The following is a 17,432-nucleotide window of genomic DNA, read 5'->3' on the forward strand; positions in this document are numbered from 1 at the left end:
AATAATAATAATAATAATAATAATAATAATAATAATAATAATAATAATAATAATAATTACTCCCCCCTCTGAAAACACATTCTGCAAACAGCTTTGGCAGTTCTGCCTAAGTGTTTAGATCCTCCCGTTGTCTCTGTGTCCCATCAGTGACAAACAGCAGCAGAGCCCCCGTCAGTCAGGTGGGGCTCGGCTCGGCTTGGGCATCCCATAAATAGTGTGTGTAGGTGGGTGCGATGCGTGGGATGAGGGAGGGGTGGGAATTGCTGGTGAGACACACCGGGCTGGCTCAGGGGGCTCCTTCTCCCCTGGGTTTAAATCCATGCAGACGATTTCTGGTGCAGGGGGAGGTGCAGCCACACGAGCGTCGTCCCACGGGTTGGGTGGAAGATCCTGTCCTGCACCGAGGGGCTGGAGGACGCGCTGGTGGAGCTCCTACCCACGGGTCACCCCAGCCCCTTGCCCCCCACGGCAGAGCAGAACCAGGAGCTGCAGTTCCCAGCAGTTCACCCATCCCTCGGCGCTGTGGCCGCAGCTCAACGGAGTGAATATTAACAGTCCCGAGACAGCCACTCACCCCAAACTCTGCCTCCGAGTCTCCCATGCAGGGAAAGCAGGAATAGATTCCCAATGAATAATTTACTCCGCTTTCTTTTGATTTGCGTTCTGATTGTGCACAGCAGTGCAGGCTCGGAGGGGGAAACATATTCTGATTAAAGATTTATACTGGGCCTATAATTTTGTTGTTGTTGCTTAAATCTACTTCAAAGTGTGAGCAGGGTGGCTGTAAAATAAACACTCTGGAGAAGCCAGGAGCTTTTGGACCATCTCAGGGTGTGAGTGTGGGGGTGCACAGCATGTGCAAAGCATGTGGTTTCATGGATACAAATTTTGCACTGGGTCTCTGGAAAGGTGCTGTCCCAGGCATCCTCCTCGTATCAAATCCAGCCAAACAGGGATTGAAATGCCCTCTGTTGCCTCAGACTACTGACTCTGGGTTCCCTTCTCCTGAGCTGAGACCACATCTCAAAAAATGAGAATTAACATGAATTTGGGCTTTATTCTTTTACTACTCTTTTTCTATTCTTTTACTATTCTTCGACCACACAAAGAGCAGTGTCTGGCTGCAGGGAGTGATTAGACCTGGAGCTGGAAAAGGCTCTAACTGAAGGTAACCCCATATATAGGGAGGAACCAAACTTCAGCTTTCAGCTTCCTCTGTTACCGAAGCTTGGAAATATGGGAGTGCAGCACTCCAGGTCCTTCCCAGCCTGCCAGCTGAGGGAGCAGGGCAGAGGATTTTCTTTCCTTCCTCCCTCTTCCTCTGGTTGCCATGTCCCCAGCAGGCAGACCCACTTCCCAGTGCAGCCAGAGAGCACCTCTGGCACAGAGGGAGCTGTGGGACAACCAGAATCATCCACCATTCCCTAAAGAGCCTTTGGATAAACCCTTGGTGTTGCCATCCCCGTGTCTGGTTGACTGGGGAAGAGGGAGACCTGGCTCCTGGAGCTCCCAGCCTGCTCCTGGGAAACAGCAGCTTGCATGAAACGGAGTTTTGTAACAAAAATGTTTTGTGGGATATTTTGGGGCTGGCTGGTGGCATTCAGCTGACTGAACACGTCAGTACAAAGCCCTGCCAGGAGAAACCCCTCAGAGATGGATGGCTTTGATCCCACTCTCCAAACTGCCTTCCCAGGATGGGGTAACTCATCTCTGGAAGTACTGGGAAATCTGTGGATGCTCCAGATCCTCCAAGGGAAAGACAGGTCCTTGCCTCACCTGCATGGGTTGGAAACCTTACAGGCTGCCCACAGACCTGGTTGTTGTCGTTGGGTGAGTCAGCAAAGAGTCAGAGAATCATGGAATGATTTGGGTTGGGAGCGAACATAAAGCTCATCTCGTCCCATCCCCCTGCCACGGGTAGGGACACTTTCAACTAGACCAGGTTGCTCCAAAGCTTGTCCAACCTGGCCTTGAACACTTGTAGGGATGTGGCAGCCACAGCTTCTCTGGACAACCTTTGGTGAGGTCTCACCACTCTCAAAGCCAAGAATTTCTTCCCAATATCCCATATTACCCTGGCCTCTGGCAGTGGAACCCATTTGCCTTTGTCCTGTCTGGCCAGGTCCTTATGACCTGGAAGGGGCTCTCAGGTCTCCCTGGATCCTTCTCTTCTCCAGGTGAACCCCCCCAGCTCTCCCAGCCTGTCTCCAGAGCAGAGGGGCTCCAGCCCTTGGAGCATCTCCGTGGCCTCCTCTGGACTCACTCCAGCAGTTCCACATCCTTCCTGTGCTGGGGCAGGGCTGGAGGCAGCTCTGCAGGTGTGGATCTCACCTGAGTGGAGCACAGGAGCAGAATGTCCCCCCGAGGTGCTGCCCACGCTGTGGGGTGAGCCCAGGGCAGCGCTGACCTTCTGTGCCACCAGTGCCCGGGTGCGGGTCACGCCAAAGCCCCTCCCTGGGGTTTTACTCCTGTGCAAGGAATTCAGGCCGGACCGAGGAACTCCCCAGCCCCGAAGCACGGGGGTCAGTGGAACAGGGAAACAACCCGCTGAGGCCCGAACTTCCCCCGCTCCGCAGCCTCGGGGGGCCCCAAAGTCGCGCCCCCCCCGTTCCCCCCCCCCGAGCGGTGATTGATTGACAGCTGTCAATCAGCGCCCCCAGCCCCGCGCTCTGCCGCCACCTGGCGGCGACACCGAGAACCGCATCGGGGGGGGGGAGACCCCCCCCAACCCACCCCCGCTCCCCAAAACCGGGGGGGGTCGGCATCGGGAATAGCTTGGCTGTGCGAGCATTAAAGGGAATAAAGGGTCAGAGTAGAGCCCTCGTGGGGTGGGGAGGGGGATCTTTCCTCTTCCCCCCAGTCAGTTTTGGGGTGAAAAGGCGAGTTTTTGCTGGGAGGCAGTTCTTGGCCTGGTTTAGTTGAAACGATACAACCATGGAATTGTTACGGTTGGAAAAGGCCTCCAAGATCATCGAGTCCAACTGTTCCCCCAGCACTGCCAAGGCCACCACTAAACATGTCCCCAAGTACCACATGTCTGTTAAATCCCTCCAGGGATGGGGACTCCACCACTGCCCTGGGCAGCCTGTGCCAGTGCCCAACCATCCTTTCAGTGAAGAAATTCTCCCGAATATGCAGCCTAAACCTCCTCTGGTGTGACCTGAGGCTGTTTCCTCTTGCTGTGTCCCTTGCTCCCTGGGAGCAGAGCCCGACCCCTACTTGGCTCCAACCTCCTGTCAGGCAGCTGTAGAAAGTGAGAAGGTCCCCCCTGAGCCTCCTTTTCTCCAGGCTGAGCCCCCCACAGCTCCCTCAGCCTCTCCTTGTGCTCCAGACCTTCCCCAGCTCCACTGCCCTTCTCTGGACACGCTCCAGCCCCTCAACGTCTTTCTCGTTGTGAAGGGCCCAGGATTCGAGGTGAGGCCCCCAGGAGCTGGGTGCTGCTGCCCTTCCTGCAGGCACCAGCCTCACAGCATTCCTGGGTGCATCCTGAACCCGGAGGTATCCAGCTGGGGGGTGTGACTGGGACCCCAAACCAAAGGCTGGTCCTCAGGAGCTCACACTCACCTGGCACCCTGGCTGGAAGCCCAGCAGAAATCCACCCCTGGGTAGAGGGAGGCCTCGTTCTAAAGCCAAGGCCCCACCAGGAAAAGCTTTGGGTAGGAAAGGCAGTGCCTGACCTGGAAGGAGACTGCAAGGGTCTGTGGGAGCCACAGCACGGCGTCTTGGGGTGCCCATTCCAGCCCAAGGACTCGGTGCTTCCAGCAGTAAGGCACCAGAAACTGGGTGGTGGGGACCACCATCTCCACTGAGAGTATCCCAGGAGAGCCAAGAGCATCCCAAGACATCTGAGAGCATCAAAGAGCAGCCAAGAGAACCCCAGGACAGCTGTCACCCCTCCTCAGGGTGGCCTGTGGGGAGGGGACTCTCCACGAGCCAGGGGTATCTTGGTCCTCAGCCTGGTTGAATCCCTTGTGGACATGAGACAGGGAGACTGGGAACACCTGAGCAGGACAGAGGGGTAACACCCTGCTCCTGCATCCCTGGGGCTGCTCCACGTGTGTCCCTCTGCCAGGCCACTGCTTTTCATCCAGGGGATCTCAGGCCCACGTGCCCAGTGGGAGCAGGGACAGCAGTGTCACCTGCAGCCACCAAGAGCAGGTGACAGAGGAGCAGCCCCACCTTGCTGGGATCTCTGGCAGGAGCTGGAGGCCACAGAGACACACCCTGCTGCACCCTGCCAGGGGGAGGGCAGGAAAGAAAGAGCCAGAGGCACGGAAAATTATCAGAAACGTGTATTTTTTTTCTTTTTAATAGTAAACCTCTTTACAACAAATATAGTGAAAGAGTTTCCAAACAAAACTCATAAGAATTTCTCATGGTAATTATTATTATTATCATCATTTTTTTATATATTTTTTTCTTATTGTGGAATATACAATAACGCATCACCATACAGCACAAAAAAGGAATATTGAAAAAACGAAACAGACGTCTCAACCACGTGCTGCAGTCCCTGGGAAGGAGCCACTGATTGTCAAGGGAGCAGGGACAGGAGGGGATGGGGACGGGGGGGCAATGGCATCCCCAGGGCGGGGGAGGTTCTCGGTCAGGCCAGACCCCCAAGGGTGCAAACGCTCCAGAGAAAGATGGAATTATTCAAAAATCATGGTTAAAACGTTACAAGCTCTCAGCATAAATCCTCCCTCCCCTCCCACTGCTGCTTCTGGGCTTCTGCTGCATCGCCCCCGGAGAGCTGGACATGGGGAAGGGGACACCCTGGTCCCCCGGAGAGCTGGACACGGGGAAGGGGACACTGTGGTCCCCGCTCAGAATCCCTTGACTCGCGCACACACACGCACACACACACACACGGGTGGAGGAGCATCAGGAAAAGAAAAGAGGTTAAAAATATATATATATATATTATAGATACACAGTTTATTTTTTTTTCCTTTTAAATTGCTTCTCAAAACAATAAATAAAACTCCTCAGGGGAAGTGCACGTCCTGTTTTGTTTCTACCTGTGCAGCACCCTGGGGAGAGGATGCAGAGCTGCCTGTGCTGTTACAGACGGGCTGAGCGGGGAGATCCAACGAACCATCACACAGAGAAGCTGAGGGAGAGGGGATTTATGGTTTGTTTTTTTTTTTCTTTTAGTGCATCATTTAAAGGGTCTATTCTATTTTACAAAGGTTGTTGCAGACACCCCAGAGTTTGCTAACACCTACCTGCTTTACTGAGCTACAGGGAGCCGGAGGCGTGAAGGGGATGGGGGAGACCCGACCCAGAGGCCATGTGGGACACAGAGGGGGAGCAGCAGCACAGCCGTGATGGTCCCCACCTCTGCAGTGTCCTATTTGCCTGCACACTGCTCAGAAAGAGCCGTGAGGAAGAGGGGTGTCGTGGCCTGAGCTGGGCTGCTTCACCCCTCGGCCTTGCAGGAGATGCTGGGAGCCCACGGGGACATCTCAGCATTGTCCCAGGACAGCGTGTTTCCCTGTGGAAAGGATGTTCCATAAGGCTCTGCAGTGGGTTCGTGCCCAGAGAGTGAGGAACTGGGCCGGTCTCTACACCTCGGTGGCACCAGCAGGAAAATCCCTGCTCTGCAAACCCAGCCAAAGGGAAGAAACCCCTCATTTGTGGGTGGGATGCAGGGGGGGAACAGCCCCCCCCGGCTCACCAACGCCTCTCCCCGCAGCACTGGGCTGGGGATGTTGTAAAACCTTCAGTTCCCGGAAAACTCCTCCAGACTGCTCGGAGACGATCCCGGCGCAGCCTGAGCCACACCACCCTCTTCTGGCTTAAGGAAAGCACATTCCAAACAGGCATCGCTCCAGAGAACGGAGCTCGGGAGGAAGAAACTGGAAAACAACGTGGTTTTCCACTCGCTAGGGAGGAGAGGGGAGCTGGAATGACCTCATCCATTCCTCCGAGGTCCCTGATTCCTGCCAGGAGTGTAGCAGAGAGCAGGAGCATCCCTGCACACCAGGAACCTCCTTATTTCCAAGGCTCACTTTAATATCCTCCTGCATGTTTCTGACCTCTCCAGACCCACGGGGGGACACGCCAGCGTGTTGGGAACCCTGTGGAAAAGCATCCCTGGTGTGAAGCCATTGCCAAGTGGCTGCTCCCAGCTGGGAGCCCGGCCAGGTCTGGGTTTGGGAGATGGAAACTTGGGGAGCAGGGAGGGGCAGGGAGGGGGTGCAAGGGAAGAGCCAAGAGGGTTAAACAAGAAATCGCTGTACAACTCGGCCATGTCCAAAGTCAGTATTATTACAATATACTCTGACAAAAATATAATCTCATTTCATATCAATACAACAAAAAAAAAACCCCAAAACCAGTTTTCTGTACTGTTACCATCGCTAATAGATTGAAACTCGCTATTTACAGTTACAGTAGCCAGGTAAAACACTACAGGTGAGAGACCAGAGAGAGGAGGGGCAGAGGGACACAGAGGAGATAAAATCTCTGGAGGAAAGGGGAAAATAAAGGGGGAAAGGCCCTCTTACATCCCGAGCATGGCTTCTGGCATCGGACAGGGAAGGGTGATGGATGGAGGTAGTGAAAACATAATACTTGGTTTACGGGTCTGGTTGGGATTTTTTGTGGAAGAGAAAAAGAAACAAAAAAAACAAACCAAACCAAAACAAAAAAAAAGATAGAAAAGGAGAAAAAAGAGAAAAGAAAGAAAAAAGAGAAGAAAGAAAAGTGAAGTGAGAGGGGAAGGCGGAGAAAAGGATGAACATGGGAAAGGGAAACAAGCAAACTTTCAGCTGAAGCCCATAGTTATGGACTCGCCCACAGCCCTGGGAGAGGTGGATAGGGATGAATTTTTGCCACTTTAGGTGGTAAAAATTCCCAAAATATTCCCAAATTGTGCCCTCAGCCAAAGGGATGGGAGGGCAAGGCAGGATGTGGCACCAGGGATGGCACGACCAAGGCATGGCTGGGAATATCCTTCCTCATCCAGTGGATGCTCACCCCAGCAACACAGAGGGACCCGTGCAGAGGAGACCCCTGAAACGTTGAGGGCCCCTCACCCCTGGCAGAGCTCTAGGCTGGCAGAAGCAGTTTGCAGCCTTTTCCCCAGAGCTGGTGACAAACTTCACAATTCCCATCCAAAGCGTTAGGGGGAATCTCCCAAACGAGCAACATGAGGGAAGAAAAAACTGCAGGAGGTGAAATTTTCAAGGAAAAGGTGGGTTTTTTTGTAAATTTGATTTTTTTCCCCGGTTTGCCGAGATTATTTTGGGAAGGAAGATGGAAGTGAAAAAGGGGGGAAGAAAAGGAAACTCTTTCTCCTTGCCCCACTTTCCCCCAGGCCCACGCACGGCCCGTTGCCAGCAGCTCTGGATTTAACACTTCCATCACCCTCCAACCCCAACACTGGCAGCAGCCCCAAACACACAACAGCAGCAAAACCCTTCCCCAAGGGTCTCTTTGCCACCACCCCTGGTGGTGCCCCTCGCACAACCACAACCCACTGGGACCCCCCCAGCACCAACGCCCTCATCCAAACATCCAACACAGCCGAGCTCTTCACCATCGCCCAAAACCACCCCAATCAGCAGGGGGTCACCCTGTCCCCCACACCCCACCCTGGCACCAGCTGATCAGCCCCGCAGCCACCCAGACCATCCCCCTCGATCCATCACCATCCTCACCACATGCCAGCAGCCCTTCCCGGGATTTCAGGTTCGAGACATCATTTAGGGCCTGCTCCATCCCTAAATCTCCTCCCGGGGTGGGCAAGCAGCTTCTCACCCCATCCTGCTCCTACGGCTACCAGTAGCAGCATCACCTGAGCCAGACCCCGCAACCTCCTTCCATCCTCCTCCTCCTCCTCCCTGCACCAAACCCCGGTCGCTCCGGCACACACTGGCGGCAGAGCCCTCGCACGCTCCGTGCTCCTGGCACGTGGACTCATCCCTTCCTCTGCATCTGCCCCCCGCAACACTGCTCCCCTGGCATCGTCCCACGAGGGACACTGCTCCCCTGGCATCGTCCCACGAGGGACACTGCGGTCCTGGCCAGCCCCGTCCCCCCGCTGCCGGCACAAACACCCCAAAACCAGCCAGCCAAGCCCTGGGAAAGACCAGCCTTCCCGGGACGGGGGTCACAGCCCCCCCCCAACACCAGCACCGCGGTCACATCCACCAGCACCCCAAATCAGCCGCCCCGGGGCAGGGAGGGGAGGGGGTGACACCAGTGCCCCCCCCCCCGGCTTACCTGTGGCCGCGGCGTCAGGGCCCGGCGGGCGTGGGCTGGAGCATCCACAGAGAGTTCAGAAGGTAAAGATCAGAAACAGACTTTGGTAAGTAACCACACGTTTAGAAAGGAATATATCAGTTTGGAAACATCTCAGTGCATACTTCTTATATGAAAATATACACAATTGTATTTCATTCTCCAAAAAAGGAACAATTAAAAACAAAAGCAAACTAGCCCAAACACAATATATTAGCTGTTTTTTTGTTGTTTTTTTCTTTTTTTCTTGTTGTTGTCATCCTTTAAAATCTTTAACGCTACACTTTGTTCAGGTTACACTTTTTTTGTCTTTTTTTTTTTTTTGTAAATGTTTTTTTTCTTCATGCATTTTACACCTTTATAGCCTTTGAGAATAAATAAGCTCCATTTTGCTTCCACATCTCTAAAAACTGCAGCATTTTAACTATTGTCATTTAAATCGTGCAATTTTTTTTTGCAACACCCCTTTTTAAAAAATGGAAAATATATATATATTTTAAAACTAAACCCTATACAACGCAAAAATTCCAAATTAAAAAAAAAAATTATACACAATTGTAACTGTCAACAGTACAGATGAGCACAAGAAATAAAATTAGATCAGAAACATATTTATAGAAGCACAAAGGAGGGTGTTGGTTTCTTAGATTGTCATTCTTCTCGTTGTCTTTTGAAAATTAGGAGGAGTTTACCGGATACTACAGTCTGGGGGGAAATAAAGGATAATGACCCGGACAAAAAAAAAATAGAATATAATAATAAAATAACCCTAAGCCCCCAACAAAATGAAGACCCCGACAAACAGCCCCCAAACCCCTTTCACCACAACGTGAAGCCGTGTCTGACCCGGGGCAGCCCCGCCTTCCCACGAGCCGTACTTGCCCGTGGCACCAGCCCAGGGGATCGTGGAGTCCTGCTGCCGCGCTGCTGCGGATCCGTCCGGCACGGCACAGCCTTCCCCGCCAGGCACATCCAAACCTGCATCCACGGAACCCAGAGCGTTTGTGTCTTGGATTTCGTGGGTTTCCAGGCTCTCAGCTTCCAGGCAGAAGTGTGAACTTGGGAGTCAGGGCGTGAAGTCCATGAGCAAAAGCGTCTTTTTGGTTTTTTTTCCCCCTGCTCAGGGTTTGCTCTGCACCGGTGGCGTCAAGTGCCGCGGGGGGGTCATCTCACCGCTGCCTCCCCGCTGGGGTCTCCGGAGAAAACTGCTCTGCTGGGCCCTCCTGCCGCGCCGCTCCCAGCGGGGAAGACCTCGGTGAGTCGGGTCGAGTTTCTTTTTATTTGTGAAGGAAAAAAAAAATTGAAATACAAAACAAGAGCGATGAGACGTCGTTATCCCGCCTAATTTCCAAAGCAAAGGCCGTGCAAAGAGCTCAGGTGCGCGTCCGGTACATCCGGCTTCGCCGGGTCGGGGGGGTCACAGCGTGGGCGAGGAGGACCACGGTCCGCAGGGTCTCTCCCACTTCTCAGTGGACAAACGGAGGTGGAGGGAGGGAGATCCGCTTCTGCCGCCGATGTCGCGCCGGCATTCCAGAGGTGAGAGCCCAGCATGTCCCTGGCACACGGTGGTACCCGCTGGGTTCGGCTTGGGGAGGGGAGACGGGGGGTTTAACTGCACAAAGCCTGCCAGGAGCCCTCCTTGGCACCACGGGGCTTCACCCTTGTCTGCCCAAGGCCCTCCAGAGCGCAGGAACAGGAGAGGGAACTCCAAATTTATCATTGGAAAGGAATCAAACCATTATTTGGAAAAGCCTTTGTGGCAGGAATTTGATATAACAAGATTCTGATGGGGCAATTTTATCCCACACATCGCTCCGTGCCTCGTTCTGCAGGCAGGGGGTGCCGGGATCTGGAACCCTGGCACTGCCAAGCATCTGCCATCCTGGACCCTTCCCCAGGTCTCCACACCCAAACCAATGGATCCTTGGGAGAGGAGGGAAGGTCAGGGCAGGTATCAGCTCAGGAGGGATGTGTGGGTGACCCCCCTGCAAGGATTTTTGGAGGATTTCCTCTCCTCCCCCAACCCCTCCCTTTAGGTCACCCCTGTTCATTTCACAATAATCATCAATTTTTTTCCAAATTAGAAACTTTGGAATAAATGCTTGGTTGGGAAATGTTTATAAAAAACCCATACATTTTCTTCTGGTTTGCCCTCATCCTGGGACATTTTTATGCCATCCACCTCATTCCAAGGCTCAGCTGGTGCTGACACCTGGCAGAGGGATCCAGGAGGAGGATAAATCCCCCTGTCACTCTGCTCCTCTCCCTCTGCTCCAACTCGGGGGAAGCTGACCCCAAAGCAGCTCCTGGCTCCTCTGCAGCCCCCCAAGCCTGGCCAGGCTCCAGCTGCTGAAGGAGTTGGCAAAGGTGGCATCCAGGCAGGTTTTGTGCCAGTTTGCGACCATGAGCCCAGGGGTGAGCGGGGCTGGGGTGTCCCTGCACAGGGTGACAAGGCAGGCTGGGAGGGGGACCAGCATCCCAGAGGAGAGCACCTGCAGGGACAAAGCCCTCCCTAACACCTACACAGGTCGGGAACAGACCCTTCTGCTCCAAATCCTCTAGCCCTGAGCTGGCTGCTGCATTTTGGGATCAGGGTGCTGACACCTTTCCCTGGGAAACTGCCAGAGCAAGTGGCAACACAAGGAAATTCCTTCTTTTTCCTTTTTTCTTCCGCTAAATCACTGTGTTGAGACTTGAGCAGATTTTCCATACAGCTCACCCTTACCTTCTGAGGCCTGGAAACCTTCAGGCAGAATCCCAAAGGATCACTATTTCAGTTGCATCCTTCAATAAAAAAATAATTTCTTCCCATTTTCCTGATTTAAAACTTTGGCCCATGTGGAATGGGAATGCATTTTTAAAATGCTTTTACGGATGTCGTTTGGTAAAACCCACCATTTTCTTTGAAAAGCAGCACTAAAAGGAGGAGCAGCAGCATCCTCCTCCTGCACACCCACTGCACCCAGGCAGAGGCAAGGCTTTCCTGGGAAAGAGGAACTCCAGTGTTCCAGTGACCCTGGTCAGCGATGGCAGAGTTCCCTGCTCTGCTAGGAAGGATGAAAGGATGCTGCCTGCATCCACTTGTCATGCAAACTGCAAACGGGATTAAGCCTTAAAAATCTGCCTCTTACTCCCTGGATTAAGACACTTTCCAGCATCCAGGAGGCCCAAGCAGGCTGTGGATGCAGCTGCATCCTGTTTCATACCAAAGCCCCCTCAGCCTCCCTTTCCAGCTGGTTTAGGAAAACTGGTGTAGGAAAACCCTTTTTGAGGAAAACTGGTGTCTGCCAAAGCCCTTCAAGCTTTCGGAGAGCTGGATCGTGTCCGAACTGCCCCTTCCTGCACATGGACCCAGGAGTGCCCGGGCACGGCGGGAAGGTGCATTTCGGGGGTGCCCTGTCTCTCCCTGGAGCCCGTCCTGCTGCAGGCGCTCTTCCCAAGGGATACGGTCCCACTTCCCGGGGAGGGGTCTTGCCAGCCAGTGGGCACCGCCTGCCCGGCCCGCCCGCCCGCGGGGGAGCATCGCCAGAGGCTGCTGTTTTTGGCAAGCACACAGATATTCCGTTCCCGTGCCCCGTTCCCACACCCTTGGCTGTTCCCGAGCCCGCGGCCCCGGCCAAGGAGAGCCGTATGTACTGCGTGCGTCGCCTGCTGCGCTAGAATGAATGCCTACAAAAATCCTAAAGCTATTTCTCAGGCAGTTTATGATAATTTTCCCCCCCACCCCAGCCCATCCCCATCACCCGTTTCGCCCCCCCCGCCCCTCCCGCCCCCTTCCCGCGGCCCCACCGGAGCCGGCGGCGCTCCCAGGGATGGCGGGGACGCGTTATGTGACCCAGGTATCCAACCGCATGCGCTTTACGGAGGGGCTCTCCCCCTCGGGCTCGCTGCCGGGCCGCAGGAGGCCCAGGGACGAGCCGAAATCGGGGCGGGCGGGGTCGTCCCGCTCGCTGCTGCCCTCGTAGGAGCTGGTGTTGCTGCTGAGGCTGTCGACGGGCGAGCGGCCGGTGGGCTCGTGCCGGGGCTGGTGGGGGAAGGTGCTGAGCGGGGTGGCAGTGTTCCTCTCCCGGTTGGGCGAGACGGGCTCCGACTTGATGCTGATGTTGGGGTTGGTGTTGACAGTCAAAGTGGTGGTGTGGGACAAGTGACTCCCTTGTCTGGGCATCCAGAAGGCAGGGGAAGAGGTTGGGAAAGGAGAAGGAGGAGAAGGAGGAGAAGGAGGAGAGCAGGAGGGGAGGGAGGGGGAGAAACAGATGAAAAAAGAGATAACGGGAAATCTCTCATTATTATCTTTTTCACAGCCTTTTACCCTCCGATACACAGAATCCAAAACCTGCACATCCCACAGCCAAATGAACACAGGATTATGAACCTGGATTAGATTACTAATCTGGATTCATAATTAGAATTATGATCGCTATGACTCCAGAACACACAATCTGTGCGCTCACCAGGACACATCACTGCCGACCTGGGACCTGCAGAACCCCGTGAGCAGCACCTATTCTCCCCCAGCACCCCGTGATCCAGCTCCAATCCTACCCACCGTCCCAAAGCAGCAGGAGAAGGACAGGGTGTGACATCCCTGTCCCACGGGTATCCACACAGCTCTGCCCCAGTGGCCCCGTGGGCTGCACAGACACGGTGGAGGGTTTTGCTCCAAACTGGGAACCTCTTTGCTGCAACCCAAAATTTCATCCAGACTTTCCATACTGGTGCAGGAGGTCTGGGTGGCTGCTGGGGAAGCTGCTGTCTGCCCTACCTGGAAAATGTGCTCCAGGCAGTGAGGAAATGAACTGAACTCCCTGCACAAAAGCCTAATCAGTCCACCCCTCCCTCCTGCCGTCTATCCATCCATTCCTCCATCCATTCACCCAGCACTTCATGCTGGGCACATCAGAGTTTTTGATTCAGTGACTGGGGCAAAGTCACAGATTTCCCCTCTTCGATTCCTGCCTCTTTCTGCCCCACAGTCTCAGTGTCATCTCAGGCAAGTTGCTTAAATCTTTATTTGGACCAAATAATTTGGTGTGTGGATGCTTTCTTTCAGAGTAAAAGAAGATCCACTTCAGAAAACCTGCTCCAGTATGTAAGTGCTTGTGTTTTCTTCCCTGGAGGAAAGCAATCCATTTGCAATACTAAAAGCCACCTTCTTCCTACACCAGCAGGGCACAATTCCAGACACCTCATCCTACAACTTCTGTTCCATCTAATGCTGACTCTGGCTGTATCTCTGGCCCCCCAGGCGAGAGCAGGGAGCAATCCTGCTGTGGACAGACAGCAGGATGCAGCTCTTGGAGCATCCCCGAGCACGCCACTGCTCTGATCTCAGCTGGGGACTCTGGGTCACTCCTATGACAGAGGCAGGGACAGAACTCCCCAGACTTCCTGAGCTGGCTGGGCTGGCTCCTCTTGCCCCCCAGAAACACAGCGTGGACCCACCGGGGCCCAGCAGGGAGGAGTCACAGCTGGAGTTCTGCAGGTTTGGCACCTCTGAGGGATTCCCCATTTCTCTCTGAGTGGTTCTGGTGCCTGTTCCACTTACATTAAGTTTCCTAGTGACACAGGGACCAAGTGCTGCTGCTGCGGCTGCTGCGGCTGCTGCGGCTGCTGCTGTTGTTGCTGCTGTTGCTGCTGTTGTTGCTGTTGCTGCTGTTGCTGCTGTTGTTGTTGCTGCTGCTGCTGCTGCTGCTGCTGCTGTTGCTGCTGCTGCTGCTGCTGCCAGGCAGAGATGTTGCCAAGGGACAGCCCTCCAGGTGAGCTGAATGCTGGCAGCGAGGACAGCTCAGCGCTCGTCAGCTGATAATCTGGAAGAGAAGGAGCCCTTCAGTCATTTCAATGTCAAACCTGCTCCCACAGCACCCTGAGTGCTGCGAGAAGATGGAGACCTGCAAGAGACACAAACACACAACGTATGGAATATCAGCTCGTGCTGCAAGTGGTACAGGGATGCTACCTAGAGGACACAGCTCTTGGAACCACAGGATGATTTGGGCTGGAATCACAGAATCACAGAATCATGTAGGTTGGAAAAGACCTCTGAGATCATCAAGTCCAATCTATGACCAAACAACACCATGGCAACTAGACCACGGCACTATGTGCCATGGAAGGCACCTTTTAAAGGCCATCTAGTCCGACCTGCAGGGTCACCTTCCACTATCCCAGGTTGCTCCAAGCCTCATGCAACCCAGCCTTGAACAGTTCCAGGCATGGGGCAGCCACAGCTTCTCTGGGCAACCTGTGCCAGTGCCTCAGCACCCTCAGCATAAACCATTTCCTCCTTATATCCAGTTGCCTTCTGGCCTCAAGGCTGGCAGGACCCTCCACACCCCCAACACCCACCGGTGCCATTATCCTCCAGGCACAGCAGTGGCAGGGGCAGCCCCATGGTGCAGCTGCATCCAGCTCCCCCCAGGAAGGACCATGGGCATGTGAGACACCCCACAGCCACCCTCCAGCTGGGTGTACAGAGCACAGACACACGTGCCCTCCCCTCCCTGGGCAGCGAACGTCCAACAGCTGGTGAGACACACCCGTACCTGGAGCATCCCCACCCCTACCTGGGGCACCTTCACCCACAGCTGGGGCATCCCCACCTGTGCCTGAGGCACCTTCACCCCTACCTGGGGCATCCCCACCTGTACCTGGGGCATCCCCACCTGTACCTGGGGCACCTTCACCCCTACCTGGGGCATCCCTACCTGTGCCTGAGGCACCTTCTCCCCTACCTGGGGCATCCCCACCTGTACCTGGGGCATCCCCACCTGTATCTGGGGCACCTTCACCCCTACCTGGGGCATCCCCACCTGTACCTGGGGCACCTTCACCCCTACCTGGGGCATTCCCACCTGTGTCTGAGGCACCTTCACCTCTACCTGGGGCATTCCCACCTGTGTCTGAGGCACCTTCACCCCTACCTGGGGCATCCCCACCTGTACCTGGGGCACCTTCACCCCTACCTGGGGCATCCCCACCTGTACCTGGGGCATCCCCACCCGTACCTGGGGCATCCCCACCCGTGTCTGAGGCACCTTCACCATACCTGGGTCACCCCCCCGTGTGACAGCAGGGGGCGCTCCCCCCCCGCCATGGGGACATTCAGCGGCCACCGTGTCCCTCCCCACGGGCACCTCACACCCCGGTACCCCCCCCACGCTTGCAGGACGATGCCCTTCCCCTATAGGACCCTGGGAGCATCCCAAATCCCCGTGGAGCACCCCATACCAAGGGGAGATTTTACAAGGGGTGGGAACGACAGTGGGGAAAACTGGGGGGAAAGTGCTGCTGCTCCTGGAGATGGTCAAACCTCGGTCGGCCACGTCAACACCTGACACAGACACCACGGACCCACAGGTCAATCGAACCTTCCCCGGGCCCTCTCCCTCTCCCTCCCCCTTTCTCTAATTTTGGGTGTCTCGTGGTTTGAGCTGTCCCCGCCCCAGCAGCACACACAGAGGTGGCTGTGCTGGTGCTGAACCGCTGCCAACGCCGCCGGCGGATCCCCGGCACACCCCACCCAAGGTCCTTCACCTCCCGCACCGGCCCTTCTGGTTTGGGAGCTCCAGACACCCACTGGTTACAGTGGCCACCTCCACAGCCCCCACCAGGGCTGGAGCTGGAGCCTCCCTGGATCACAGAGCTGGGAATGGTTGGGCTTGACTGAATCCGGCTGCGGAGCCGGCACGGGAAAGGGCACGTAACCCTGGCCAGGCAGCTTGGCACAACTGCACCCATTTGAAACCCAGACAATTCCCACCCAATTAACAGGTGAGTCCTGGAAAGAACAAGTGGCAACGCCCCAGGCTGGGAGTTTGCTCAGGGTATCTGCACCCCACAGTGACCCACAAGATGATCACCCTGGCAGCATCACAGTCATGGAATTATCTAGGTTGGAAAAGCTCTCCAAGACCATCAAGTCCAGCCATTCCCCCGGCACTGCCAAGGCCACCACTAACCCATGTCCCCAAGAGCCACATCCACACACATATGTTAAATCCCTCCAGGCATGGTGACACCACCACTGCCCTGGGCAGCCTGTTCCAATGCCTGACCACCTCTACCACAATGAAATTTTCCCTAATATCCAACCCAAACCTTCTCTGGCACAACTTGAGGCCATTTCCTCTTGTCCTGTCACTTTTTACCTGGGCGAAGAACCCGACCCCCACCTGGCTCCATCCTCCTGTCAGGGAGTTGTAGAGAGTGAGGGAGTCCCTCCAAGCCTCCTTTCCTCCAGGCTGAGCTTCCCCAGCTCCCTCAACCGCTCCTTGTGCTCAAGATCCTTCACAAATCAGGACAATTCCCACTCAATTAACAAGGCAGCCCTCGTAAAACAAGTGGCGACAGCCCAGGCTTGGAGTTTGCACCCCACAGTGATGCCCCCCACGCTCACCCCCACAGCAAACCCTGTGGCACAGACACCACTGGTGCTTGGGCAGGAACACAGCTCTGCCCGTGGTCAACTGCGAGAGAAAATAACTACAGAGAGTTGAAATTCAGCCCCTCCGCCCTGAGCAGCAGCACAGGGCTCAATTAAAACCTATTTTGGGGACTCTGGCTGTGCCCAGCCTGGCTGGAGAACGGCACGGCCACGCGGGGAGAGGAGCCTCATCACGCACAACCGGCATCTTCAGGGCTACACCTACTAATTTAGGAGAGGGAGTTCCCAACACGCCTGTTCTGGGTTCTTCCAGACAAGCAGCTTTTTACATTTTTGCAAACTTTCCTCTGAGCTCAGAGCAAGTTACACAGGCAACCAGCAAGTCCTCAAAGTTTTCGCGGAGGTCTGACAGGTGGCAGATGAACCCCTTTGCTTGGGCAACTGCGCTGTCACCATCGCCTCGGGCTGGCTTGAACCCCGCCAGCCTGAATCAGATGTGCCCACGAGCAGGTTAGTTTGCATTCTTCCCAAACTTTTGGGGGCCTACGCTCATTGTCATTAAGCCCCTATTACAGCATCCCCCAAGCTCTGGAGAGCCTGGGGATGGGTGTAGCTGTAATTAGCATCCACTTGCACAGTTTGATGGGTTACAGTAGGGCAGGATCAGCCCTCACAGCCCTTCTGGCTATGACAGCATTTATATAATGACTTTCCCCTTGATTTTAATCCTGTGGAACCTTTGGACTCAACCATATCTTGCAGTGGCAAGTTCCGTGATCGACGATGCAGCTGCTCGGAG

General features: G+C 55.0%; 1 protein-coding gene across 15 annotated transcripts in view; it reads right to left on the reverse strand.

Annotated features, from left to right (window-relative positions):
• Positions 1-4,279: 4,279 nt before the first annotated feature.
• The window catches only part of MEF2D (myocyte enhancer factor 2D), a 101,508-nt gene continuing 88,355 nt past the window's right edge, over positions 4,280-17,432 (reverse strand). For all 15 annotated transcript variants that reach the window (XM_027699153.1, XM_027699156.1, XM_027699152.1 and 12 more), the window contains 2 exons: positions 13,796-14,057; positions 4,280-12,407 (listed from right to left, as the gene is read on the reverse strand). In XM_027699153.1, coding sequence (XP_027554954.1) covers positions 12,077-12,407; positions 13,796-14,057 — 593 coding nt within the window. In that variant the 3' untranslated portion in view covers positions 4,280-12,076. The remainder of the gene's footprint in view (positions 12,408-13,795; positions 14,058-17,432) is intronic.

The sequence above is a fragment of the Neopelma chrysocephalum genome, unplaced genomic scaffold (genome assembly GCF_003984885.1).
Source record: "Neopelma chrysocephalum unplaced genomic scaffold, ASM398488v2 Primary Assembly neopelma1_137, whole genome shotgun sequence".
Lineage (NCBI taxonomy): Eukaryota > Metazoa > Chordata > Aves > Passeriformes > Pipridae > Neopelma > Neopelma chrysocephalum.